The 27,718-nt window shown below is 47.0% G+C and overlaps 1 protein-coding gene across 6 annotated transcripts in view; it reads right to left on the minus strand.

The window, feature by feature from the left end:
• The window catches only part of SRGAP3 (SLIT-ROBO Rho GTPase activating protein 3), a 251,163-nt gene that overhangs the window by 82,195 nt on the left and 141,250 nt on the right, over positions 1-27,718 (minus strand). For all 6 annotated transcript variants that reach the window (XM_059390216.1, XM_059390215.1, XM_059390214.1 and 3 more), the window contains exon 4: positions 7,122-7,184. In XM_059390216.1, coding sequence (XP_059246199.1) covers positions 7,122-7,184 — 63 coding nt within the window. The remainder of the gene's footprint in view (positions 1-7,121; positions 7,185-27,718) is intronic.

Raw genomic sequence — 27,718 nt, forward strand, 5'->3', positions numbered from 1 at the left:
ACCTCAGTCCTGGGCCCCACCGGCCCACCTCAGTGCCCAACTCACACACAGACAGTACTGACCGCCTGAGCAGGGGGCTGCTGGCGCCATATCCCAGCTTCCTGCTTCGCTGCTGCCTTCAGGGCTGCTTCCCCAGCCTCCCTATGGCCCCTGGGGAAATCCAGGGTCCTTCAGATCCAAATCAAATGCCACCTCTTCTCGGTGGCCTCCCCGATACCCAGGTGGACTTCATCTCCCCACCCTTCCTCCCACTGTGTCCATATCCCCACAAGGACACTTGACACGGGGTGTAGCCATGTCCCGTCATCTGGACACAGTGGAGGATCAGTAAATGCAAACTGAGCGAGTGAAGGAGTAAAGTTTTGGAGGGAGAGCTGGGGGAGGTGAGGAGACTGTCTGGAGGGAAACCTCGTCTCCCTGCTCCTAGGACCACTTCCATCCCTAAGGGAACCTGGGCCACACCCTGGCCAGCAGGCTGTGGTGGTTGGGCAGAGCCCGCCTTGCCTACCTCACCCTGAGCTGGAGGCATGCCCTTGTCTCCCTCTGCGGGTAACATGACAGGAAGCCAAAAGCTGGAGCAGAGCCTTAAAGTTCCTCTAGTCTCGTGCCTTTGTGCTACAGATGGGTGAAATCAAGGACCAGAGTCCAGCTAACTTGCACTGGGCCAGTGTTTCTCAAAGTGTGAAATGGGAACCACCTGTGTCAGTAAGATGATTTTAGGTGTTACAGACGTATTAATAACCCTTCCAGTTCTCTTCAGTTCTGTCAGCGGGGAAAACTCAGTCCGGTGCTCACAGGTCTAATACCTCTACTGCTGCTGAGTGGACACCAGCGGGAATGAATGCTTTTGCACCTTCATTTAACTTCCGGAACCTTTCTGTTTTCACCAAGCTGTCTGTCGTCCACTAATGTAAAAGACCATATCCTTCCAAAACAAATGTATGTAGGACTTACATATATTTATAGAAATAATTTAATGTATTTCTATAAGTAACTTAGGGGAGTAGACTAGGAGCTGGCTCTGTCACTCTGTCACCAGCCAGGTGACCTTCAGCTGGCTACCTGACCTCTCTGTGTCTCATATCCCTCACCTCTAAAATGGGCTGGGAATACTAACAGCCACCTCAGTGGGTCATGGTGAGGATGAAATGAATTAAGATATGTAAAGCATTTCGTTCAGTGCCCAGCCCATGAGAAGCATCATATAAAAGGAGAGCCTCTAATTATTAGGCTATGAATCAATCTCCAAAATAGATCTTCAAAAGCAAGATACAGAACTCTAGGTCCCATTGTTACCACCTGCATAAAAACAGGGGCGGGCAGGACACACCCATCCGTGTATGCCTGTTGATGGAGCAGACAGCTCTGTGGGAAGGTACTGCTGAACTAGAAACCAGGAACCGAGGTTGTATGGAGCAAGGGGCACTCGGGCAACAGGAGACCTACTTCTATGTAACTCTCTACTGTTTAATCATTGCTTTTTACCAAGTATTATCCATTTCTAAATTTTTTGAGAAGGAAAGTGCCTCTGGCTGGAGTGTGGGGTATGCATAATAGAGAGCATGCCTCGGGAATGGGAGAACAGTCAGCGGGCGATTGCCCTTTTGCAGGCAAAACAGCCGCTGGGCTCTGACCTGCGTGGTGGCGATGGAGGTTGGAGGAGAGAGGAAAGATGCCCAAGTGCATAGGAAAAATATTTATGCTCCATTCTTTCATAAAATACACAATGATTTAGCATTGGTGTTTGCCAGGCATCGTGCTATGCTCTCTGCCACTTACTCTTCTCAGAACGACCCAGAGATGAGCTGGTAATATCCCCACAGTCAGAGGGTGTGACAAGGGACAGGGTCTTGAACCCAGGACCAGCTGACTCTAAAACTTGTACTCTTCCCAATGCACAAGGTGGCTTTCCCCCTGATTTGTTAGGGGGAGATTTTTTTTTTAAGTGAATCAATGTAAAGGAAAATATTAGAGAAAGGAGAGAAGACCCAATGGCCTGATGGAACCATGAATGGTGACAGACAAAGAGGCATCACTCCAGAAAGACTCGGGGTGAGCCCGGGATGGAGCTGGAGACAGAACCCCCATGGCTGGGCTCCTAGTCTCAGGCTCGCCTCACCACCTGCATCTCTGAGGGTCGACATCAGAAAGGAGACGCCTTCCCAAAAATTTGCCTGGGGACCCACGGTTGACTTCACGCCCCTGAGCGCAGCGCAAAATCAAATCAAAGCCTGAGCAAGTGGAAAATAGAGTCCATTCGTTACACCCATCAGTTTCTACCTGTCGCCAGCTGTGGCTGGGTGTGGACACTCCTCAGGCCCCCTCCATGTTACCCCGAGCCAAGTCTCAGAGGCCCCTTCTGCTGCTGGGAGCCTGTAAGGCAGGTGGCCTTGCCTGGGAAAGCCTGGAGCACTGCAACTGAGCACAAAGAAAGGGCCACCCGAGGGATGCTGCAGCATTTGTCACTTCAAAACACGACAGATAACGTTTCATGATCTAGGACGAATACTGGTAATCTGAACATATTTTTAGCTAAATGATGAAAACACAGTGGGGTTTTTTGTTGTCTGTTTGTTTTGTTTTTGCATCCCCTGGAAGGATTAGCAATTGGCCCACACTGTCAACTTCTGCCCTTTTTCCCTCCCAGGCTGACATATGACGATGGAGGGCTATCTTGTGTCAGGCTGACGGATGGGAGTTCAGGGGAAAATGAGTGAGGTGGGGTTTGCGGGGGGCGCTGTACACACATGCTCACACATGCACCTGTGTTTGCACACATGCTAGCACATTTTAAAAGGAGGGCACCTCAAGGTGATGAATACAGAGGGAAGGTATCTTAAGTGAATGAATGAATGAATGAATGAATGAATGAATGAATAGACAAACAAAAGAACGAAAGAGCAAAATGGCCAGCCTTGCAATCTCCTCTGCATCCTGGTCTCAGATGGCAACAAGCCTTTTCCCTAAAGTGGGTGACAGATGGCGCTTAGCATGTATCTGTATCATGCTACCCCCCCATCATCAGTGGTACCCCCTGACCACATCCCCTCCTCTAGAAAACATCACCAGAACAAAACTGAGACTTACTGGATAATCTTTTCTCAACATCATTTGTCCTCAGTCACCAGTGATCATGACTCCAGGGCCGGGAGAGGAGGGGAAGTTGTATAACCAGGCCTCGTAACTAGAAAGTGCTCAAAGAAATCCCTAATAACGAAGCATGGGATTTGGGCCCCACGGTGCCCTCAGCGGCTGGGTGGCTGCTCCCCCCACTGCAAGCACGCCCCTCTGCTTTGTGACTTGGCACGGAACTCCCATCAAGAGGTGGTGTTTATTCTCCGCGCCTTCAACATGGACTTGGCCGTGTGACTTGCTTTGGCCAATAGCCCATGTGCAAGTAGGACACAAGCAGAGGCTTGCAAGGTGCCGGCACACTGGGCATGTCCCACTTGGGGCTCTTTTTCTAATTGGCCAGAAAACCACAGTCACGTCAGTGGCCCTACCTGAACTCAGCCCGAACTGCTGACCTACAAAGTCATGAGCCAATGGAATGGTGCTTGTTTTAAGTCACTGAGTTGTGACACAGTTTGTGGTGCAGCTGCTGAAAATGGCTACAAAGGCCTTCAAGCAAGGTACTTCTTTGGGCCTCAGTATCTTTATCAGTAAAAGATGCCAATTAAATAATACATATGAAGTACCCACCACACACACTGTGTGAGTACTCATGAAATGGCCATAGTTGTTGCTACCCTTGTTTCGGCAATAAAGGAAATGAGGCCCAAAGATGTTCACTGGCTTGGCCAAGCCGGGAGGTGAGGCAGCGAGACTTCAACCCCAGATCGGTCTGTAATGGGGTTGTTCTGCGGGCATCCTGCCCTGCCATCCCTGCTGAGAGAATTCCCTTCCTCCACCTCTCTTCCCCTCTGCTTCTTTCATTTCTACCCCTCCGAGGGGACCGAGTTCAAAACTCACCCTTAATCCCAGCATCCCACCCGGAGCTAGCATTTTCTGGAAGCCTCGATCTCTCCTGCATGCACTCGCTCTCCCTCTGGTTTCGTCACTCAGTAAAAAGGTGTGGGCCACCTACTGTGTTCCAGCACAGCAGAGAACACAGGGCAGCCCTCACAGGGTTCACGGGCTTGGTGCCCACCTCGGAATCCATGCACCCAGCACACTCTCCACTCCCTCCTGGACTGCTCGATCACCAGGCCACATACTTTACTCTTGTCTCCCTACCCAGACTCGAAACTCGTGAGCAAAACCATTTTCTTTCATTTGTTCATACATCCTCCCCTCCTCTGCCTCAGCAACTGCCTTGGCAACACTGGGGATGTACAAGGGACTTCAAAGATGAACTCTCGAAAGGTTCACAGCTCAGTCACTGTGCCTCCTGCGGCGGTGGGTCCGCAGCAGGCAGCCCCAAATGCCCGAATGTAAATGATTCCTGGGCAATCACTGAAGACTCTGTGTGCAGTCAATACGTGACTTGGGGATGGGGGTGTGCAGTGGGCCCTCTGAGGCTCCAGTCCTCCACAAGTGGCTGCAGGAGAGAGCTAGGGAGGTGCTAGGTGCTGGCCCTTCCTCTAGCACCAGCTCTGAGGCCATCCCCAGGCTGCCATGAACACAGGCAGTCTGCCTGGTCTAAGCCTCTGACACCAGCAACATTTCTGTCCAGCTGCCCTGCCCCGTGGCCAGCAGAGCCCAGTGTGCATGGAACACCTGCTGGGCTCAGGGTACCGCACTGGGCACCAACACCAGCTTCCCAATCCCCACCTGCTTCACCCAGTTTACACCCGCCCGATCTGTGGATCACAGGTGAGACTGAGAGGTGAAGTGACCTGCCAGAGGTCGCACACCAGGTTCGAACTAAGTCTCTAGGTGTTAAGCACGGTGTTACTGACCAAGATCTGGCTCTCGGGAGATTACACACCAACTGGGTACATGAGGATAACATGATAGATTTTTTTTTTAACTGCCGTAGAATTCAAAGCCCAGAGGTAATAGCTTTCCAAAGGTGGAGTTTGGTCTGGGCTTGAAAAATGAGTATGACACATAGAAGCAGAGAAGGAAAGGGCGATTGTAAGCAGGGGGAGCTGCTCGGATAAAGGAGTAGACCAGGTGGTATTTGGGGTGTGCGGAGGATGTGGGGGAGAGGAGCCCAGCTGGAGCCCCAAAGTAAGGTTAAAGACCTGGGTGGGAGTGGCTTGGGGGGGGTCCCTGGCACCAGCACTCAGGTGTTGAAATGCCACAGAGGAAAGTGATCCATTCAAAGCAGTGCCTGAGGAACATAAAAAGGACCTAGACTAGGAAACACTGGTCTAGCCAAGTCCTCTGCAGAATTCTGAGTAAGGAAGGCGCATCTGGTGACCAGCTTTGCACATTGATCACCACCCTGCCTTGTGGGAAGGCACAACAGCTGGTTTCACACTCGCCGAGGAGGTAGAACTCAAGATGATGGTAGTACAAGAACTTCTATCCACCGTGCCTTTTGTTCTTTGTTCCATGCATGCTGTACATATCTAGTCTCCTTCAACTCCCACGGGGTCTGCAAGAAACAGCTGTTATGATTTCTGTTTAACAACTGAATTTGAACCCAGGTCTCTGGCTTTAAGGTCTGCTTTAAACTGCTAGGCGACTATTCCCCACAATGCCCAGCTGACTCAGTCGCTTGAGAAGCAGCAGTTCTTCCTTTCCCCTAAGCAATCACGCAGCTAAAAACTGTCCAGGGCACAGGTTGCACTTCTCAACTTGAAATAATTGAAACATGAGTCTCAACTCTCATAGGTTAACCTCCAGGAGCTCGCATCTCTATTTTACTGAGTAGAAGACTGAGGCCCAGAGAAGTCCCCATCACTGGTTAGAATCTGAGATAGGAATTCCAACCTGAGATCCAGGCTCTTAGGCAAAAGCTCTCGGGCCCTGAGAAGACCACCACTTGCTGGCCACACAGAACATGACTACAGAAAGATCCTAACACCAGAGAGAGGGGTCTTCTTGCAGCCTGCTATTCTTTCCCTTTCTCAAATATAATTTTAGCAGCAGAATCTCCACTTGTTCTTTAATTTCATTTTTTAAAGATTTTTATTTATGTATTTGGCAGACAGAGATCACAAGTAGGCAGAGAGGCAAGCAGAGGAGGGGATGGGAAGGAGGCTCCCCGCTGAGCAGGGAGCCTGATGCAGGGCTCGATCCCAGAACCCTGGGATCATGACCTGAGCTGAAGGCAGAGGTTTTAACCCCTGAGCCACCCAGGCGCCCCAGAATCCCCACTTTTAATAGGAAACTTTATAAGGAACCCTGACGTATTTAAAATACAATAGCTTTATTCTACTCTGTTTTGGGGGATGAAGGGTCTCGAGCTCTCCCTGCGGGGCAACCTCATCCCATCCCCTAGGCTGTTGCTGAGGCTCATCACATTCCTCCATAAAGAAGCCCAAGAGCCCTCAGGGCACAACCAGTAAACTCCTGCATCATAACTTGGTGAGCCTGCATTCCCCATTCCGTGACCCTCTTGAATTCTAATAGTCATCTCGAGTCCAGTTAGATCTTGCCTCCGTATAGGCAGCAAGGTCAATTCTGCACGGTGTTGTAATGTTCTGAAATCATTCCTTGGAGATAACGAGGTACGCTCACCCCTTTCACCTCACATGTTTCCTCAGAACAGTGCTCCATTTTGCAAATGAGAATGCTGAAACCCAGATGAGCTACATATCTGCCTAAGTTTCCATCATCAGGAAGGAGCAGACCTCAGCCTCAGCCCATTGCATTTGACTCCAGACCCACATCGCTGCCTCGGGAGGTTTTATCCATGCTGTCCCCTCCCTGACCTTGTGTCTTCTGCTTTGGAAGGAAACACATTCCCACACCTGGCAGGTCATGCAGGTCTCTTGTGAACGTATACAAACTAAACATGCTCAGGGCCCCACAGAATCTATACAGAATCAGAAGCCAGAATTGTAAACCATTACATCCCACCAGGACGAGCCCCTGTCACTCAGCCCAAGACACAGCAAAAATGCCCAGGTTCATCCCATGACTCTGGTTAGACTCCCTTTAGCTCCTGGTGCTGAAGAAAGGGGACCAGATCCCAAGCCCAGCAGCAGAGCCTGAATAGGACTTACTGTGTAGAGCTCATTGGTGACCTTCAGGAGCTCCTCGTGCATCTGCAGGCCAATCTCCTTGCTCTGGAATATGGAAGAACAAATGTCAGAGGGGAAGAAGGTCACTGGTTGCATTGACCAATTTCCTTTTCAACACAGAAAGGTCAGGAATACTTGGGATGGGTGGGGATAGGCACATAAACCAGTATAGACCTTATTGATGGAGACTTGAATTACTCAATTTGTATCCATGAAACAAATCCATGGGGAGAGGTCCCTTGCAAAAGGAATTCCCTGGCCAAATAAGTTGGGGAACCTTATATCTCCCTGCCTTGATGATTTGCAGATATGTCACCATGTTAAAGATTCTGAGAAATCCACAGCCAATCTGTTCATCTTTAATTCTATGGGTGGGTCTTTTTTTTTTTTTAATAGAATTTTATTTTATTTTAGCGATTTTTAAAAATTAATTATTTTTATTAACATGTAATGTATTATTTGCCCCAGGGGTACAGGTCTGTGAATCATCAGGCTTACACACTTCATAGTACTCACCATAGCACATACGCTCCCCAATGCCCATAACCCAACCACCCTCTCCATACTCCCCCTCCCCCCAGCAACCCTCAGTTTGTTTTGTGAGATTAAGAGTCTTATGGTTTGTCTCCCTCCTGATCCCATCTTGTTTTACTTTGTTCTTCCCTACCCCTCAAATCCCCAACTCTGCCTCTCAAATTCTTCATATCAGGGAGATCATATGATAATTGTCTTTCTCTGATTGATTTTGCTCAACAGAATACCCTCTAGTTCCATCCACATCATTGCAAATGGCAAGATTTCATTTCTTTTGATGGCTACATAGTATTCCACTGTGTGTGTGTGTGTGTGTGTGTGTGTGTGTGTGTGTATACCACTTCTTTATCCATTCATCTGCTGATGAACATCTAGGTTCTTTCCATAGTTTGGCTATTATGGACATTGCTGTTATAAACATTTGGGTGCATGTGCCTCTTCAGATCACTACATTTGTACCTTTAGGGTAAATATCCAGTAGTGCGATTGCTGGGTCATCTATTTTCAACTTTTTGAGGAACCTCCATGCTGTTTTCCAGAGTGGCTGCACCAGCTTGCATTCCCACTATGGGTTGGTCTTAAGTTGATGTGACCAGAGTTATGTGTCCCTCGCTCAATACTCATTAGCACCTCATAAGAGTGGGGTTCCATATAACACAGTTTGGGAAATAATAATCTAACATCTCAATTCATCATGAATAATAGAGGTTAACAGACAGACTATGGAGCACAAGGCAGGATCAGGGTTGTTGCCTCCACTGTATCACTGACTGGCCATGTGGGCTTGGAGCCTTCCTTACCATCTGCAAAATAAGAAGCTTAAACTAAAGCATCACCTCCCAAAACTTGGTCTGGGAGTCACTATTGAGCGTTACACTAAAAAAAGGGAGGGGGGCAGAGGCTTCTGTAAGCAAATGCACTTGGGAAAAGCTAGTTGAACCAGAGGAGACAGGTTTTCTTACAAAAGGACTTTTCAGAGGCTTTCCTACCCTCGTGTATGTGGGCTTTCTAAGGAGTGCTGTGGTATGTGGTTTAGATGATCTTGATTCTTGTTCTTACACATTTGGTATATTGAGAGAAGCAATTCAGAAAACAATGAACAAATTATCTCCAGGTCCCACCCAGCCTGAAGAGTCTAGGATTCTCTATTACTTAAGGTTTATTGTTATTATTACTATTATTATTGTTTTGGTTAATACTCTCCCTCTTTGCCTGGCGTATCATGTGAAGTTTCCATGTTGAAAGTGGGAGTCCTGAAAATAATGTGTCTTGGCAAGGATGTGAAGAAATAGAACCCTTTTTGCACTGTTAGTGGGAATGCAAACTGGTGCAGTCACTGTGGAAAGCAGTATGGAAGTTCCTTTAAAAATTAAAAATAGAATTACCACATGATTCATTAACTCCACTAGTGGGTATTTATCCAAAGAAAAACCACTAATTCTAAAGGCTATATACACCCCTATGTTTATTGCAGCATTATTTACAATAGCCAAGATATGGAAGTAGTCCAAGTGCCCACTCATGAATGGATAAAGATGTGGTATATATGTACAATGGAATATTATTCAGCCATCAAAAAGAATGAAATCTTACCCTTTGCAACAGTATGGATGGGCCTAGAGGGTATAATGCTAAATGAAATAAGTCAGTCAGAGAAAGAAAAATACCATATGATTTCACTCATATGTGAAATTTAAGAAACAAAACAAACAAAAGAAGAAATAACCCCCCTAAAACAGACTTTTAAATACAGAGAACAAGCTGGTGGCTGCCAGAGGGGAGGGGGGTGGGGAAATGACTGGGTGAAATAGGTGAAGGGACTAAGAGCACCTTATCGTGATGAACACTAGTGTATAGAATTGTGGAATCATTAGTCTGTACACCTGAAACCACCACAACACTGTTCATTAATTATACTTGAATTTAAATTTAAAAGAAAGAAAGAGAGAGAAGAATGAAGAAAGGAAGGAAGTGGGGGAGTGAGGGAGGAAGAAAACGGGAGCCCTGACCACTGCTCCCCGAGAGCCGAGTCATCGTGTTCCCCTTTCAGCTCCCTCAGCTCAAGTATGACCAGCGAATGATGGGCAGAGATCAGCCTTCCTCCTTCCCCCACAGAGGTCAGGAGCCCCCGGACAGTAGGAGCAGAGGAAGGCTCAAGACCAGATATGATGCCTTCCTAGGTTCCTTTTCCTACCTCCCAGCCTTTCTCTCAGCTTCTGGTACTGCAGTAGCCAGAAATCACCCATCTGAAGGTCTCTTAAAAGACTGACAAAGCAGGGCGCCTGGGTGGCTCAGTGGGTTATGACTCATCTGGTATATGGAACCTCTGCCTTCGGCTCAGGTCATGATCCCAGGCTCCTGGGGTCCAGCCCCATATCAGGCTCTCTGCTCCGCGGAGAGCTTGCTTCCTCCTCTCTCTCTCTGCCTGCCTCTCTGCTTACTTGTGATCTCTTTCTGTCAAATAAATAAATAAATAAATAACATCTTTATTAAAAAAAAAAAAAAAAAAAAAAGACTGACAAAGCTCTGGGCAGTCCAAAGATGTGCTTAGATCTCCCTGCAGCTCTAGTGGCTAATGATAGGGGACTAAACCCCAAACCACGGCACAGCCCGAGCAGAACCTCCTGTGCAAAGCTCCTGGGGGAACCTTTGGATCCCCCAGATGCATCCCGTGCATCTGCAGTGGTGGCCAACGAACCCAACCAGCTATGCCCACTTCCTTCTATTCCTGATTCTCACAAGGAAGTTGACAGCCTGTGCCTCGGTTTCCCCTGTGGCCCCTCTCCCTGACTTTTGCCTCTCTACTGGACTCCGGACTCTCTGACACCCTCCAGTAGCCTCCTCTCAGTCCTCAGTCTCACTAACCTCTCTGACACCCAAGACCCAGGTTCTTATGTATTTATTTTTATGATCTAACTTTTTCGATATGTAATAAATGCACAAAGTTAAAGAAACACTAATAGCCAGCAAGGCAAAAAGGAAAAAGTCAGTCCCCCAAGCTCTCACAACCTCACCCAGATGCAAGGGCTATTAGAAGTTTCTTTTGATACCTTCCAGAAATAGTCTATGAATATACAGACACACGTGTGGATAGTGTATAATTTTTTTTCACACAAATGGAAGTATTCTATACCCATCTTTTCATCTTGCTTTTTTCCACCTAACCATATGTTTGAGATTTTTCCTCTGCAGTCACAGAGGTCCTGCATCCGCCTTTTTTATTTTTATTTTTTTATTTATTTTTTTTCATCCGCCTTTTTTAAACAGCTGCTTGAGGTTCCATATACCAGATGAGTCATAATTAATTAAACAGCTTCATAACAATGGGTATTTAGATTGTCTCCAGTCTCTTAACATTTCAGGCAATGATGGGGTGAACATCCTTGTACCTTGTCACTGTGCACATGAGCAAAGACCCTTGTCAGAAGGATTCCTAGAAGCAGCGTGGCCAGGAGAGCCCTGCTTCTCAAACTCCCACCAGTCTTGCCTTCCCAGGCCCTGCCCCAGCCAACTCCCCACACAGTCCTGATTCCAGCTTCCACTTCACAGGAGCCTGCAGCCGTGTCACCATTTTAGTAGTCCTCTCCCCGGCTCTGTCCTGCAATACTTGGAGCCCCAGCTCCAAGACTTAGAACTTTGTTGCAAAACCATACATTTCGAATGTTTCCTTGTCACATCAAACTCAGATTATCCAAAATCAAACCTGAAATTCCCCCATCGCCTTGAGTTTGGTCAACAAGATAATACCATCCCAAGCATGGCAACGGGAAACCTTGGAGTTATTTCTGAAAAAAAATTTTTGGTCCTTCCCCTTCAATGCGGTCTGTCACTGTGCCCTGCCCTCAAACTGCTCAATCTTGCTCTCCGTAGCAGGTAAGGCTGACTCCCTCCCCAACATCCAGCCCCAGCACCCTTTCTGCTTCCTAAAACGGCCATGGATTTGGCTCTGTATTGATTCCTCCAGCTGAGCTCTGGGAGGAGCTGTAATGCTCTGGTCTATTAGTCCAGGGCTGAGCATGTGACTTAACTGGATGGAAGAGAAGGACTTAGACGGTTGAGGGAAGGTTTTAGCTTTTCTACTGAGGGCCCCAGTTGCTACCAGCAGGCACCTTAGGACCAGAACAGGAAGTAACCTTGGGTAGCAGAGCAAAAGAAATCTGGCTTCTTCCTGAGCTGCTGAGAAACTGCTTTGAGTGAACCCAGAGCCTTCCTTTCAGCCAACTTCCATTTCTGTGGTTTTGCTGGTTAAGTCACTTGAAGCTACAGTTTTCTTTTACCTGCAGCCAAAAGCATCCTAAGCATCCGGGACCACCAGTCCCAGAACAAGCACATCATCACTGCAGGACCCAGACTTCCAAAGATGTGCCTTAACGAAGTCCCTAACTCTGGTCCCCAGTTTTGCATGCCTGTGCCAGTATTTTCTCCAGAGCCTCCTTAGTTCCTACAAGATCAAGACCAATCTTTAGCTTGACTTTTCAGGCTCTAGGTGATTAGCACAGGCCTGGTTATACAGAGATTTTTCTCTCTGAGGGCAGGTGCTCAGGTATCTCAGCTGCTGGGAGGGCTACCAGCAGACTGCCCCCAGCCGAGAGCACCCTTCAGGGATGGCCTCAGTACACAAGGTAACGTCCCTTCCAAGCACTAACAGGTTCTGTCTGATGACAAATGGGTGGGGGCATAAAAGTCTGCCTCTCCCCTCTCAACTGGGACAGCTCTAAAGGGCTTCTCCATCTTTAGAACTACTCACAGAGCTGTCTAAGATTTCTAGCAAGGCTGCCTGCAGCATGGCTTGACTTCGCCTGCTCTCTCCTCTGCCCTCCCAAAGTGCGGACTCCAAGAATGTTCCCTCGCCATTCTGCTAGATGCCAACTTCAGCTGTCTCAGATCTGCTTCCTGGGTTTCCCACTCCCATGTCCCTGCAACACCACAGAGCCTGTGGCACGGTGGGTGCTCATTAACTATACTGAATGAGTCTGTGAATGAATGAAGTGAAAGCTCCTCTAGCCTTAGTTTTTTTATCTGTAAAAGTAGGATGCTGTGCCCAGTGTCACAGAGTCCTTGTGAGGACACAGAGAGATGACATTTATGGGAGCACCCGGCACTGGGCCAGGCACAGATGAAGAGCTAGCAGCACAGGCTGAGTGGACCCACCAGATGCCAGATAAAAGGCTAGCAGGTTGCCCAGAAAAGGAACATATAGTTGAATTTTTAATTAGCTTTTCCTTTGAGCATCTCCCAGTTGGTAGGTCAAGGGTCAAGAACATAAATAAGGCAGGAGGCAGACGGAGCTATAGAGGATGGAAGATAAAGAGGATAAAGCGGGTGGCGGGGGAGTACGACCAGAGCCATCTCACTGTGCATGAATGGCCAGAGATGGCATTCCAGGTGGGGGGCACAGCCTGAGCAAGGGCAGGGCAGGAGAGTGGGTGTAGGGCAACGTTTGGTTTGCAAAGAGAGGCGCACACCAACAGAACAGCAGAAAGTAAGCTTGAAATGGAGGCTGGGTCAGATCACCAAGGTTAACGGAGGGCAGGCTTCATTCAGAGTGGAATTGGAGCCACAGAATGTTTCTAAGTGGGAGAGACTGGTGCCCAGAACAATGCTTCAACCAGTGTGTGGAAGGTGGACTGCAGGGGGAGGGCTCACGGTCTGGTTCTTGGGTTTTCTCCACAGCACAGTAAGCCTCCACATGGAACCCCCCCCCCCACCCCAAGTCTCTGTTCATCTGCCCCATAGCACCCAGCGCCGGGCGGACCACAGAGCAGGCCCTCAGCAAATCGTTACTGAACTGCACAGTTATTTTGTTGTGGTTGGGAAGGGAAATATTCTCAACTATACTTCCAGAAACTACTGAATGAGGAGCCCAAACTAAACATTCCACCAGGAACAGGAGGCCAAAACCCTGATAACGTTGAGCAGACCATCACACCCAGCCCTTGGGGACCCAAGTGGCAATGTATTAGCACTCATTGTTCGAATTTTTAGCATGATTTTCATGCCTGTAGAGGTTGGGGGTGGCAGGCTGCTTTTCTACCAGAAGTGTGCACACTGGAAAAAACATTTCTACCTGACTAACAAGGGCCCAGCCATGGCAGCCGGGGCTCCTCAGGGTTGAAGGGCAGAGTCCTGTCTCTGTAAAAATCAGGTGGCAGATGTCTCTGGCCCTGCCTCTTTCTTCTGCCCACAACTCATGCCAGTTCAACATCATTTCTGGCCACCTAACTCTCTGAGGTGGAAGCAATGGCGTGTGTATTGAAGGGGGGGTTAGCAACATCCCGGGCCTCTAACCACTAGATGCCAGTAGCATTCCCTACCCCCACCCAAGCTGGGACAAGATGCAGCCAAATGTTCCCTGGGGTGCAAAACTGCCCTGGGTGAGAACCACGGCCCTAGACCAAGGAGTACAAGTGGCAGCTCTTCTCTGGCCAACAGACATGTTTTATTTGGCCTTTTGGTGTTTTCAAAAATTTAACTTGTTTCTCAGCATCTAAAAAAGTCAGGAAATTCCATTTACAAGTCTTGATTTTCAGACTCTCTTGAAAAAACAAGGAGACCTGGCAATACCGAGTCCCCACTTGGAGGATGGCTCCCTCTAGATGAGGCTTGTGCTCTCTGGTTGGCCACAGCGCCCAGCATCTCCTTTCACCCATCCACGTCACCCATCTGGCCCAGGGAGGCATCTGAGTTTGTGACCCAGAAACCAGTGGGGTCTTTAGGGGGCAGCCCTCCGAATCCCTTGGTGCTCGTCAAAGACAGTGATCCCAGACCTGCTAAGATGGACCCTGGGACAGTGACTTTTTAACAAGTGCCCTGCTCCTACCCTGACAGTTGAGAGCCACTGAAGAGTCTGGCTTCCGAGACCCAAACCCCTGCCTCCCCCCCCACGGACCCCGACACCATTGCCTGCTGTAAATTCTCAGAGCCCCCTCCCCGTTCCCATTCTCCTGCCTGTACTACCACCTCTTGTAACTCTGTGGCCAGTTCCTCACCTGGCTTCAATTCCATCTACGCAAGCACTTATTGAATACTTACTGGATACCAGCCCCAACTAGGTACGAAAGACCCAAAGGTGAATGAGACACCATCTGTGCTTTATCCACTACAGCTAGCACTTGTGATGTACTTTCCATCTGCCGAATACTGTCCAAAGTCACTTCCATACATTCCCTAATGAAACCTTAAAGAGGTACTATTACTTAAGAGACAAGGGCTGGAGAATCAGAAGGGGGTTGCTGCCTTTGGCTCAGGTCATGATCCCAGGGTCCTAGGATGGAGTCCCATGTCAGGGTCCCTGCTCCGTGGGGAGCCTGCTTCTCTCTCTGCCTGCCACTTCCCCTGCTTGTGCTGTCTCTCTCTCCCCGTCACTCTCTTTCTGACAAATAAAATAAATAAAATGTTAAAAAAATAAAAATAGAACTTCTCAAATACAGCTCAGGAAGTCCCAGGACCTATAGTAACAGTTTTTGAGGGTTTCCTTTGTGTCCCGGGTTGCACAGCTAGGGAGTGGCAGAGCCGGGATTCAGCTTTTGACTGGTCTGACTCCAAAGATGGCATTTGTCATGTCGTCTTTGGTCTGCTTCTGTAGGGCTTGGCATGAGACGTAGGCACACAGATGAAAGAAGCCATGGCAAGGCTGTAAGGGCAATGAGTCCTGGCCATAAAGAAGGTACGAAGGAGGGTGTGGCTTCTGCCAGGATACCACCGGCCCGGCCCGCGTACTTTCCCACCACCGGTGCAGGAATCTACATCATGGCCCTCGTTCCCACTTGCGGGCAGACCTGGTTCTCCTCAGCCTGGTCCTTCTTGGCTCACCTGCCCTGTTAGAAAGACATCAGCCATGATGACCACCTCTCACTTCTCCCTTTCTCCTTCTCCTGATAACAGCTGATGAGATATGGCGAGATGGACCCCTCCTTGCATCACCATACAGGATGGTCCACCAGTCACGGGACACAGCCTGACCAGAGTACCCCCAGCACCTTGTGTCTAGTGACTGGCCCAGGCACAGAAATGTACTCCAGGCTGAGCCAGTGAGACTCCTCCCCAGGAGCTTTCTAACAGCCACACTCTCAGATCCTCCCTCCTCTGGGGTTGCTAAGCTAGGATGTCAGGAGTCTCAGGCTACCTGCAGCCCTCTTGCCCACCAGAAGGTGAGTCGAGGCCCTGACAACAGGATGAGTGTCCTAGATCTCATGAAGTCCAAACAAGACTTCGCCTCTGGCCTTTCAGTTTAGAGGGTCCAATAGGTGATCAATTCTGCTGAAGTGAAAGAATACTGATATAATCTGAGCTTGTGTCAGTCTGAATATACCGAAAGGTCCACAGAGCTAGAGAGCCTCCTGAAAAAACCCTCCAAGTACAAGCTTTCCTGCAAAAGGACCAATTCCAACCAACTAGAGCATAAGCTTATTAAAGGCTGGGACTGCGGCTTCCTGTAGTTCTGATCACTAAGACTTGCATATAGAGGAGCTCTATAGATGCTTGCTTATAAGCTACTCATATGTAGAAGCAATCGGAAACCAGAAAAGAGCAAAAGGAGCTTTTTAAAATCTCTCATTTTTCCCCCCAAAAAACCCCACACATTCATGTCAATGTGGGATTGACTCTCAAAAAATTTTTTGACACAACAGTTCCTGAGCGAAATCAATTTATTTGCCCTGTAAAAACCTTGCCATGGGTGTTTGATTTATTTTTTCAATGCAGGGCTAATCATACTTTTGGGGGAAACCCTCAAAAACTGTTACTATAGGTCCTGGGACTTTCTGAGCTGTATTTGAGAAGTTCTATTTTTATTTATTTTTTTAACATTTTATTTATTTTATTTGTCAGAAAGAGAGTGAGGGGGACAGAGAGCACAAACAGGGGAAGTGGCAGGCAGAGAGAGAAGCAGGCTCCCCACGGAGCAGGGAGCCTGACATCGGACTCCATCCTAGAACCCTGGGATCATGACCTGAGCCAAAGGCAGCTGCTTACCTGAGGAAGCCACTCGGGCACCCCAAGTTCTATTTTTAAAAAGCAAACTAACAGGTGGGTCATTTCCAGTGCTAAAGTCTAGAAAAATAATACCATCCAAAAAAGTTGAGTTTTAATGACAAGACTCTCTCCACTTCTCTAAAGGAAACCATTCTAAACAATACTCAAGAAAATGTTAAAGCCGGGAGTGAGATGGAGGCTTCCTCAACTCTCAGTTATCCACGGGGCCTCTCTTCCACCTGAGCAGGGTTGCTCCAGCAAGGTTTATCTCTCTTTGCTCAACTAGATGTGCTCATGTTGGGGGACTTTGAGACAGTTCGTGGCTTTCCTAGTTCTGGGGCTCCAAGCAAACAAAAGGAAACAAATAAACAAAACTACATTAAAAATTTCTTTTCTCTCCTTTAGTTCTAAATTCCACTGTGTTTCCACCCTCCTGCTTGTTTTCTACGCAAATAACAAAACTTGAGACCCACAGATGTTCTCTATTTAAATATATGATATATGTACCACTGGCCATCTCCCAGAGCAATTGTGATCTTATTTCCCAAGCAAAGGCTAAAAGGCGTGTCTCAGAGGGATGGGGCTTCTCTAGTTTGTCCCGTAAGGTCAGCCTATCCCTGGAAACAGCAGTTTTGGACAGCTAGCTGGCTGTTTCTCCCAGCTGTGTCCTAGCTTGCCAATAACTGGGCTGCGGGCATTCTGCCACGTCCTGGCCCCTCGTCCCCAAGCATCACCCGTAGCCTAGTCTCTGCTCCACCTTCCATCTGAACCCTTGTTACTCTTCCCCTCTCCTCCATTGTCCTCCCTTCCCTGGCCCTGGACACCTCCTGCTTTTCCTCCCTTTCCCACACTAGTCTATGTCTCCGAGTGCTGCAGCTCCAAATGCTGTCATCTGCACAAGAGTCTGGAATGCACACTGGAGCCCTGAACTCTTCCCCCTGTTGTCGGGGCTGGGATGAGACTGCAGGAAGCAGGAAGGCCCAGGGACCACTCATCAGAGGTGCTGGGCAGTGGTAAGTGCCCCCCTCCCCCACAACGATGCATACACAGGAGCCCGGCAGTATCACCGTCCTCCCCCTATAATCACTGCCAGCATCTCTCTGGGACGCTGTTTGCAGAGGGCTTCCACTTTTAGAAATGCTTACAATAACCAGTCTGAGGAAGTCCAAGCATACCTTGGAATGATTATGAACAAGTGACCTCACAGGCTAGGAGTTTCTGGATCTCTCCTGATAATACTAAGTATTATGACCAATGATACTTATTATTATTGATAATAATACTGCTTCGGACTATAATTACTACTAATACTTGTCAGTATAGATAATGACAATAATAATAGCTATTGTTCATTGATCTCGCAGGATGTGCCAGGCCCAGTGACACCTGCTTTACAGACAACACCTCACTTAAGCCTAATATCAGCCCTCTATGGGAGGCACACCATCATTAAATCACTCACCACCCCCCTTTAAAGATGAGGACACAGGAGCTCAGGGAAGGTAGAGTCATTTGCCCAAGACCATAGAGCTGGTAGATGTGATTCCCTCAACCACTCCACGCTGCTGCCTCCACTGGAAAGATTAGCACTCTCTGCGTCTTTAGAATTCTTTTCCCCAAACATTCCAAAACAATTATAAAACGTGGATACTCCTCTGCCTTTAGTATAAAGAGCATGCTGACATTTACAGGGCTCTGCTTTGGATCATCGTAAATATCAGATAACACACAGTGCCAAGTGCCATTTTACAGAATCTTCTGTTATCTGTGACCACGTCCCTGCCCTTCCCCTGGCCTCCAGGTCAAAGCAAAAGGAGATGGGTTGAATGGCTGGCTTGAGTCTCTGTGGAAGCAGAACATATTCAGGAGTAATCTTTCTGGACTATGTCCCTGATGTAAGTCTGTCTTCTTTCTTTTCCTTCCTTCCTTCCTTCTTTCCTTCCTTCCTCCCTTCCTTTATTGCCACGAATGTCCTACAGATAAGGAGAGAAAAATTGAGAGAGAGAGAGAAGGGGAGTCTGTGTCCTGGGGAGCATGACAACGCTATCTTCCTGAAAAACCAATACCTATGAAAACCCCAAAGCACTGAGTTTTGAGCTGTACCCCCCCCCACCACACACACACGATCTCCCAGGCGAATACAAATGTGGTCAGGCTTATTTGTTGGATTCAAAACACGATTAATTGCTTATTACTGCTGCATCACTGACCCAAGACAGGACTTTCACCTCCTTGTCATTTCATCATCTGATCTATTCCACTGGCACTGTCTGTGAACAAGATGTCATGAAAATTGCATCGGCACTTCAAAAAGGAATGCACCCAGGGCGCCTGGGTGGTTTGGTCAGTTAAGTGTCCGACTCTTGATTACGGCTCAGATCGTTATCTCGGGGTCATGGGATCAAGCCCCGCGCCAGGCTCGGTACTCAAGGAGTCTGCTTGTCCCTCTCCCTCTGCTCCCGCCCCCACTTGCAACTCTCTCTCTCAAATAAAGAAATAAAATCTTTGAAAAAGAAATATCTGTATCCATCTATCCAACACCTTTGTACCCATTCACCCATCCACCAGTCTACTCACCCACCCAGTGCCGCCTCTATCCATCCTCCTGTCTACCCAAGAGCTTCCCCATCCACCTCCCTACCTGCCCATCCATCCCTTCCTTCGTTTCTATTCTCGGATCGCCCTCCCTGATCCAGGTTCCTACTACCCTTCACCACCAATCTGCATTGTAAGTGTGTATGTGTAATAGCATGTAGCTGCTCTCCCTGAGCCCAGCATCTATCTCTCTTTCAAAGCCATCAGATATACCAAATTAATCATTCTTAAACTTGGCTCTGATTATGTCATCCCATATGCAAGAGCCTTTAGTGGTTCTCCAATGTCTAGAAAATAAAGCCCCACTTCTCATTCTAAGATCCAAGGGCTTCCTTTATCTGTCTCCAACTGCTCTTGCTTTTTGCCCCCCTTAATCGCAGTTCTCCAATATTTCAAACATACAGAAGAGTAGAGAGAACAATAACAAATGGTCATGAACTTGCCATCCAAATTGGATTTTTCCATTTTGGCTTCAAATGCTCTTAGAAAGCAAAACGTTACAATATTCAGATACAACCGGAGTGGTCTTTGTTCCCTCTCTTCCCCCCTTATTCCTCAACCGCTCCTCTTCAGCTAGTGTGTCTTCTTACACAGCCCACCTTTGCATAGCCTTATGTCACACCATCTCGCAATATAAACGATACGAACTATTACTTTCCATTTTAACTTGTTTAAAAACATCATCGCTCGAGACACCTGGGTGACTCAATCAGTTAAGTGGCTGCCTTCGGCTCAGGTCATGACCCCAGGATCCTGGGATCGAGTCCCACATTGGGCTCCTGGCTCAGCAGGGAGCCTGCTTCTCTCTTCCCCTCTGCCTGCCACTCTGCCTACTTGTGCTCTCTCTCTGTCAAATAAATAAATAAAATCTTTAAAAAAAGAAAGAAAGAAAGAAAGAAAGAAAGAAAGCAAACATTTAAAAAAAAAATCATAGCTCATCTTGCTTTTTTCACCCAACATTTCATTTTCCAGTTTTGTCCACCCTGATACATACAAATCTTACTCCTTTATCTTCTGGATTGTATGTTAGCCCACTGCAGGACTAACTATAGCTTATTTAGCCATCCCCTTCGTGATGGACATTTAGGTGATTTTTCTTTTTCTTTACTATAAACACTATTGTAGCAAACACCCTCATACAAAGGGTGTGTGTGTGTGTGTGTCTGTGTGATATGCTAGAATATTTTTATAGATCTTAAAAATGGAATTGCTGGGTCATAGGGGGTACACCTCTTCACTCACTGTTGCTAGATGCTGCCCAGTTGTTTTCCAAAGGGACTGGACCGATTTGCATGTTTATTAGGAGGTTATGAGAGCCCCTCTTACGCCCCTCTTGTGGGCACTTAGGACTATCCAACCAATCCAAGTCAAACTGTGTTTCTTTTTGTTTTGTCTTTACTTATTTATTGTTGTAGGAAGATTTTTTTTTGTTTTTTCTATAACAGCATTTATCAGTATTTTTCTTTACAGTTTGTGCTTTTTTATGTTTCCTTTAGGCAGAAGAAACATTGCTTTTTATGTTTCTTTTCCTACCACCAAGGTTTTAAATATAACCTCCTATATTTTCTTCTATAGTTTCAAAGTTCTGCTTTTCACCTCTAGTGCTTTAATCTATCTAGAATATATTTTTGTGAACTAAGGTAGAGGTTTTATTTTTCTATACAAAAAAACATATATGTGTGTGTCTGTGTAAAATCATTTCCTAAACATAACCCCCAAAATGACAATCAATGGAGTCCACCCTATTTCCAAAGAGTCTACACTCCCCCATGACCAATCCATAATGCACCACTGTCACTTACTGTGCTCCCATTTGCAAAAGATTCTGTTCTTCCATTAGTCAGCGGACCTAGTGCTCCTCTAGTACCTGCTATTTTCCTGACTAACACTGTAGAGGAAGTCTTGATATCTGATAAGGCAAATGCTTCAACAAAAATAAAAAATACAAAAATACAACCTACAGATCTTATTTTCTTAGCACATGGAGATAAAGTTAGAAAGTAAAAGTAAGTGCAAAGCTTTAAAAAAAAAAACAACCTTTGAAACTAAAATAAACATAGTTCTGAATAATGCATGGGTCAAAGAAGAAGTTGCCATGGAAATTATGAAATATTTATATCCACATGACAATGAAAGCATCACTCATCAAAACTTCCAGGATGTAGCTAATTTGTAGCAGTAATGGCATTAATTTTCAATCATTCTTGTTTTCTGATGTATGCACTTTTTAAATTACATTTTCTAATTGGACATAGCTGACATACAGGAACATTATTAATTTCTGTAGCAAACCATTTTACTGAATTCTCTTCAGTGGGAAGTATGATATTTGCTGTAGGCTTTTGATAAATATCCTAACAGGCTACGGATGTTCCTATTTATTTCTATTTACTAAGAGTTTTTGTCCTAAATGATGAAGAGTTAGAAGCATGACTTTTCAAAGTCAAAATACCAGGACACCCAGGTGGCTCAGTTGGTTAAGTGGTCCACTCTTGATCTAGGCCCGGGTCATGATCTCAGGGTCCTGGGATTGAGCCCCACATCAGGCTCAGCACTCACTGGGGAGTCTGCTTCAGGATTCTCTCTCTCCTTTTGCCCCTCCCTGCACTTGCTCATGGGCTTGTTCTCTTTCTCTCTCTCTGTCTCTCTTTCTCAAATAAATAAATCTTTTAAAAAAATTAAAAAGTAAAAATTAAAAATACCATTTCTCTCCCATTCCTAGATGGAGGTCCTAGCCAATATAAGGCAAAAAAAAGAAATGAGGTTATAAAAGAGACAAGGCCACCATCATTTAAAACTAATCAGTGAGTGGCTTCCCGAGCATATTTTCTTATTTCTTACCCTTTGTTTAACCTGTGTGCCCTGAATAAAATACTTCTTCACTCCATCTCCAAACTTAAGTCTCCCTATGTTCTCTCTCAAAATCCCAAGAACCTTCCTAATAATAGCTAATATTTACTGATTGCTTACCGTGTACCAGCTAGTGGTTTTAGATGATCTTTTCTCAATCCTTACAACAACCCCATAAAGGAAGCTATTATTAGCTTCATCTTGAAAATGACAAAACTGGGGTGCCTGGGTGGCTCAGTGGGTTGAGCCTCTGCCTTTGGCTCAGGTCATGGTCTCAGAGTCCTGGGATCGAGCCCCGCATTGGGCTCTCTGCTCGGCAGGGAGCCTGCTTCCCTTCCTCTCTCTCCCTGCCTGCCTCTCTACTTGTGATCTCTGTCTGTCAAATAAATAAATAAAATCTTTAAAAAAAAAAAAAAAGAAAAAGAAAAAATAAAGAAAATGACAAAATTTAGGGACTCCTGGGTGGCTCAGCTGGTTGGACGACTGCCTTCGGCTCAGGTCATGATCCTGGAGTCCCGGGATCGAGTCCCACATTGGGCTCCCAGCTCCATGGGGAATCTGCTTCTCTCTCTGAACTTCTCCTCGCTCATGCTCTCTCTCACTATCTCTCTCTCAAATAAATAAATAAAAATCTTTAAAAAAAAAAAAAAAGAAAATGACAAAATTTAGAAGATTGAGAGTTTAGGCTGAGCTCACAAGGCCAGAAAGTGGCAGAACCAGGACTGAGCTAGAGAATCTGTCTACAGCCCTAAGCACTGCACCAAACAGCAACACCAACCTACCTGTCCATGCTGCAGCACCCAGAAACTTCTGTCCACTAGCCTTTGCTGTGGTCTGGATTCCTGTGTCTGACTTTTCTCAAATCCCCGCGTATCTGTGTGGACATAGTGACATGCCACCCAGGTCCCTTTCAGGTGTACAGTATTTAGCTCCCTAGCTGTGAGGAGCACTACTGGCAGACACCCCAGCTGTTGGCCCTCTTTGGAACTGCCTTAACTAAAGAGGTATCCGCTCAAGACCATGCCCGCTTCTGGGAGCAATAAGAAGGGATAAAGGCCCAGTCTCCTCGCCCCTACTCAGAAGGGCCACCCTACTTTGGAGCTCCCCCGCAGGAGTCAACTGAGGCTTTTTTTTTTTTTTTTAAAGATTTTATTTATTTATTTGACAGACACAAATCACAAGTAGGCAGAGAGGCAGGCAGAGAGAGGGAAAAGCAGGCTCGCTGCTGAGCAGAGAGCCCGATGCGGGGCTCAATCCCAGGACCCCGGGATCATGACCTGAGCCGAAGGCAGAGGCTTTAACCCACTGAGCCACCCAGGCGCCCTCAACTGCGGCTTTAGTTGAGACTGCACCAAAGCACAACTTCTCCATTCACTGCCTCCTGCTTTCCTTCTTTCCTTCTGCAGGTGGGGACCCCCAAGAGTACTCACTAATATACTTCTGCATTATAATCCTGGCTTCCTGGGGGAACCTGCACTGGAACAAATCCTAATCCTTCAAGACTCACTTCAAATTCTGCATCCCCAACATTCAACCTTCTCTGAGCCCCAACCCCCAGCCCAGATTAGAAGTTCTCCCTCTGTACCCATGTCCTTCTCTGCTGTATTCGAATCACAGTTACACACCTGTGTTTTTGCTTCTGTTCTACAGTGTTCTACAGTGATCTCCCCAAGAGGGCAATGTGTCTGACTCATCTCTGTCTTCTTTAGCAACTAGCTACCACCAAGCATGGGCTCTAGTCAACCACATCTGAACTCAAATCCCAGCTCACCTTTATGAGTATCAGTTCCCTCATCTGTAAAATGGGATGGTGATGGCATCTTGCACTTAGGCCTTCAGAATTGAATATCTATGGAGTGCTTAGTCCAGAGCCCAGCACACAGCAAGCACTCACTGTTTGCTTTCTATAATTATTGTTTACCTACCATCATGATAGCACCGATATATGTTTATCGAATGAGTTGAGAATGCCTGATGGGGACCAGCGCAGCAGGCTCTACTAGCAGAGTGAGTGTTCATGACTTTGTCTCCCTGGTAGCCAGTGGGGATTGGCTGAAGGTTTCTCATTCCCTTGGCAGTTTGCCCACTTTGCGCTCTCTCTCTCTCTCTCTATTCAGGCCTCCTAGCTGGACCCGCCAGCATGCAAACCCTCACTCTCTCCTGCAACCAAGAAATAAAAAATAAACTTGGCTTTGAATCCAAGGCCATGGGTGCTTTTGATCTTGGTTACAAAGCAAGGCAATTATTGGGCACAAAAGCCCTGATTTATTTATGAAATGCGATGGACATCTTCGAGGCGGGAACGAAAACCTCACTGAAGACCAAGACCTATTGCCACACAGTGAATGGCTGCTTTCAAACACCAGCCCCCCAGATGCCTTGTCGTCTCTGCTAAGAGTCTTTCCTCATTAGTGCTGCCTCCAGAACGCCACAGTTCCCAACAATCAAATTCACTTCACGGCCAGGCAAGTAATTAAATTCTGCAGGCATCAGAGCATAGAATAATGGATGGCTATTGTTAAGGAGGCTGAGACTGAAAATGGAATGAATGGGCTTCCATGCCCCATCTCAGACACCGTAGGGGCAGGAAGGGAAAGCAGGCAGGATGCAGATGGACCCTCCCCACCGGGGCTCTGCAGGGGTTAGCGGATTCAGTACAGGAGCTGGCGTGGAAAACCTGTGTTCAGGGCCAGACTCTGTGCTTACCAGAGGTAGGCCTCAGTTTCCTCACCTGTAAAACAAGGTAAGTCATTCTCCATATGCGGTCCCCAGACTGCAGCAGCAACAGCAGCAGCAGCAGCAGCAGTACTGGGGAGCTTCTGAGAAAGGCAGATTCTGGGGCCATTCTCCACTCTCCCAAATCAGACCCTGTGGCAATGGGGCTGAGCAACCTATTTAACAAGACCACCAGGTGGTGTTTCTGATGCTCAAATTTGTGGATCGTGCTTAAAAATGAGGCCACAAATTCAAATGCCGAAAGGGCCAGGGAGGCAAAATAAAGGAGCCAAGCAGGTGTGCTACACCAGACAACAGCAGGGACCCTGGGATGGTGGGGACAGTGTGCCCTGCCTAAAGGGGCTACCAGCTACTCAGTTCCAGCCAACTACTACCAAATATGGACAACCCATGTGGATCTGATAGTGGCAAAGTTTCTTTTTTATTTTTATTCCTTTAATTTATTTGTTATTTTAGAGAGAGTGTGCACAATGGGCAAAGTGCAGAGGAAGAATGAGAAAGAGAGAGAGAATCTTCAACAGACTCCCCGCTGAGCACAGAGTCCAACGTGGGCCTCAATCTCATGATCCTGAGATCATGACCTGAGTCAAAATCAAGAGTCAAATGTTTAACCAGCTTCGCCACCCAGATGCGCCTCAGAACTTCTAATTTTTGAAGAGAAACACAAAGTGCTAATTTTTATGTGAAATATCCCAGTTTTTAAATATTGGTTTAATTTTTCTTAACATAGTGAGGGCCATGCAGATTGTCCTTAAGAACCAAAATCAGTGGACGCCTGACATTTTGCGGCCCCCCTTCTGAGTTGCCTTGGACCTCCATCATGATATACTCTACCCCTTTGCCCTTGACTTTCTCTGAACACTGAACGTTGAACCTCCTTTCCCCACTTGGCAGACTCCTATTCATCCTTCAAAGCCCAACTCAAAGGTCATCCCCACTATGAACTCACCCTCAACCCTCTGACCCACTTTTGAGAAGACTCAAACATGGGGTTAAAGAATTGACACACAGCAGAAGGTATCACAGAGGAAAACATGGAGAAGCTATAAAACAGGCTTTCCCCATAGAGGAGGAATTAGGACCTCTTAGAAGAGTTACCCTATTGCTGCTTGAAAAATCACTTAAATAAAAACACTGATCCCATTTGACCAGAATCAAATAAAATGAAGTTTTAAAAGACCAAATATAAAGAAACACAAGTACAGAATTTGTAAGACAGATTAAAAAAACAGTTGGCATGAAAATACCTGGGGATTCACGCAGGTAGCTCAGAGGGAGCCAACCATGTGACGAGACTAAGGTCAAAAAAGTGAATGCCTGCATCGATTTCATTATTAGAAATAATGGGTCTAGAGAGCCCTGCTCTACTCTTAGCTGGTCAAACCTTCCTTGAGTATTCTGAATGGTTCTGAATGTTAACTTGTGCAGGCTAGGAAAGCCTAGGGTATGACCTAGGTTGAGGGGAAAACACAAAGCCAAATCACAGGGGAAAACTGAAGGGACCTGGAATATCTAACCAGAGGTGGGGAAGACCTGGCTGAGGGGCGGTCATGATTTCTGTCCTCAAGCAATAGACAAGTTTCCATGTGGACTGATCTGTGTGGCCCTCAGGATGTAACCAGGACCATGAGTGCCAACACTGAGAATTCCCTTTTCTATTAATCATGATTGATCCCAAATAGAACGAGCCATCGTGAGAGATAATGAAGGTCCTTTATGAGGGACATCTAGCAGAGGGAAAACTTCAGAGGATGATAAAGGGACTGGAACAGAGACCTAGTGGACATCTATTGCTTTATTTCTACCTTCTTTTATTTTTTTTTAAGAGAGAGAGTCGGAGTGAAAGCAAAAGCAAGCAGAGGTGGGGTGGATGGGGCAGAGAAGAGAGAATCTTAAGCAGAACCCAATGCAGGGCTCAAGCTCATGACCCTGAGATCGCGACCCGAGCCAAAATCAAGAATCAGATGCTTAATTGAGCCACCCAGGCACCTCTCTCCCTTCTTGTAAGAAGACTCCATGGGTTGGGTGGAGTTGAATGCACACCCAGCTTCAGGGTGGGGATGTTTCCAGGCCCCATCAGTTAGAGCACAGCATCTTGCTGGCCACCGGAGCAGCTCCAGGAGAGCAAGCATGACCCATGCTGGGCAGTCAGAGCCCAGAAGGCTCCATTATGGGAGACAAGCTCTCTCAATTTCTATAAGACTTGAAGCAGGTGGGAATGTGAGCCCAGAGCTGCAGAGGCCATGCGGTTGTCTCTCACCACATGGAGAAAGGACACGGTTGTCTCCATGACCACATGGAGAGAGACTACAAGAGAGCCCTTCACCCCATGCCAAAAAAATATTAGAAAACAGAGAAAATCGGAGCAGAGTTGCAGAGAAATGAAGTTCCTTTGTGCCCTGAAGCCCCAACACCTTGGCTCTGGAGGTTAAGTGCCTTTCTTCCTTCAAGCCAGCTGAGTCAGGTTTCACCATAAGAGCCCTGACCACTAGGATGGTGTCTAAGGTTTCAGCCAGTTCCTTTTGCTATGACAGATCTTTATCTGACACTTAAAGCAAGGGCCACCTGCAAGCATTTGTCCACCCACCCACAGGAATGCTGGGATGGCTCACAGAATTTGAAGTGCTGCCTCTAGTCATCAGAGGAGACTGCATTATGAAAGGGGGGCTGGAGCATCGTGAGGAGGTAAGTTATGAAGTCAAAGAGCATCCTGAGTCTGGGAAAAGCCAGCAGGCAGAGGACACCTGGCCTGGAAGCTACTCTCACCTCCTACAGAGCATGAGTTGGTGGGAACACCCACCAGAGTCCTAGGACCCAGCTCAGGAATGGGGAGGTTGTCCAATTCTTTAGGATCAAGATTGAACCGCCATTGAATGAGTACCTGCTGGATA

This window comes from Mustela nigripes, chromosome 2, assembly GCF_022355385.1.
Source record: "Mustela nigripes isolate SB6536 chromosome 2, MUSNIG.SB6536, whole genome shotgun sequence".
Taxonomy (NCBI): domain Eukaryota; kingdom Metazoa; phylum Chordata; class Mammalia; order Carnivora; family Mustelidae; genus Mustela; species Mustela nigripes.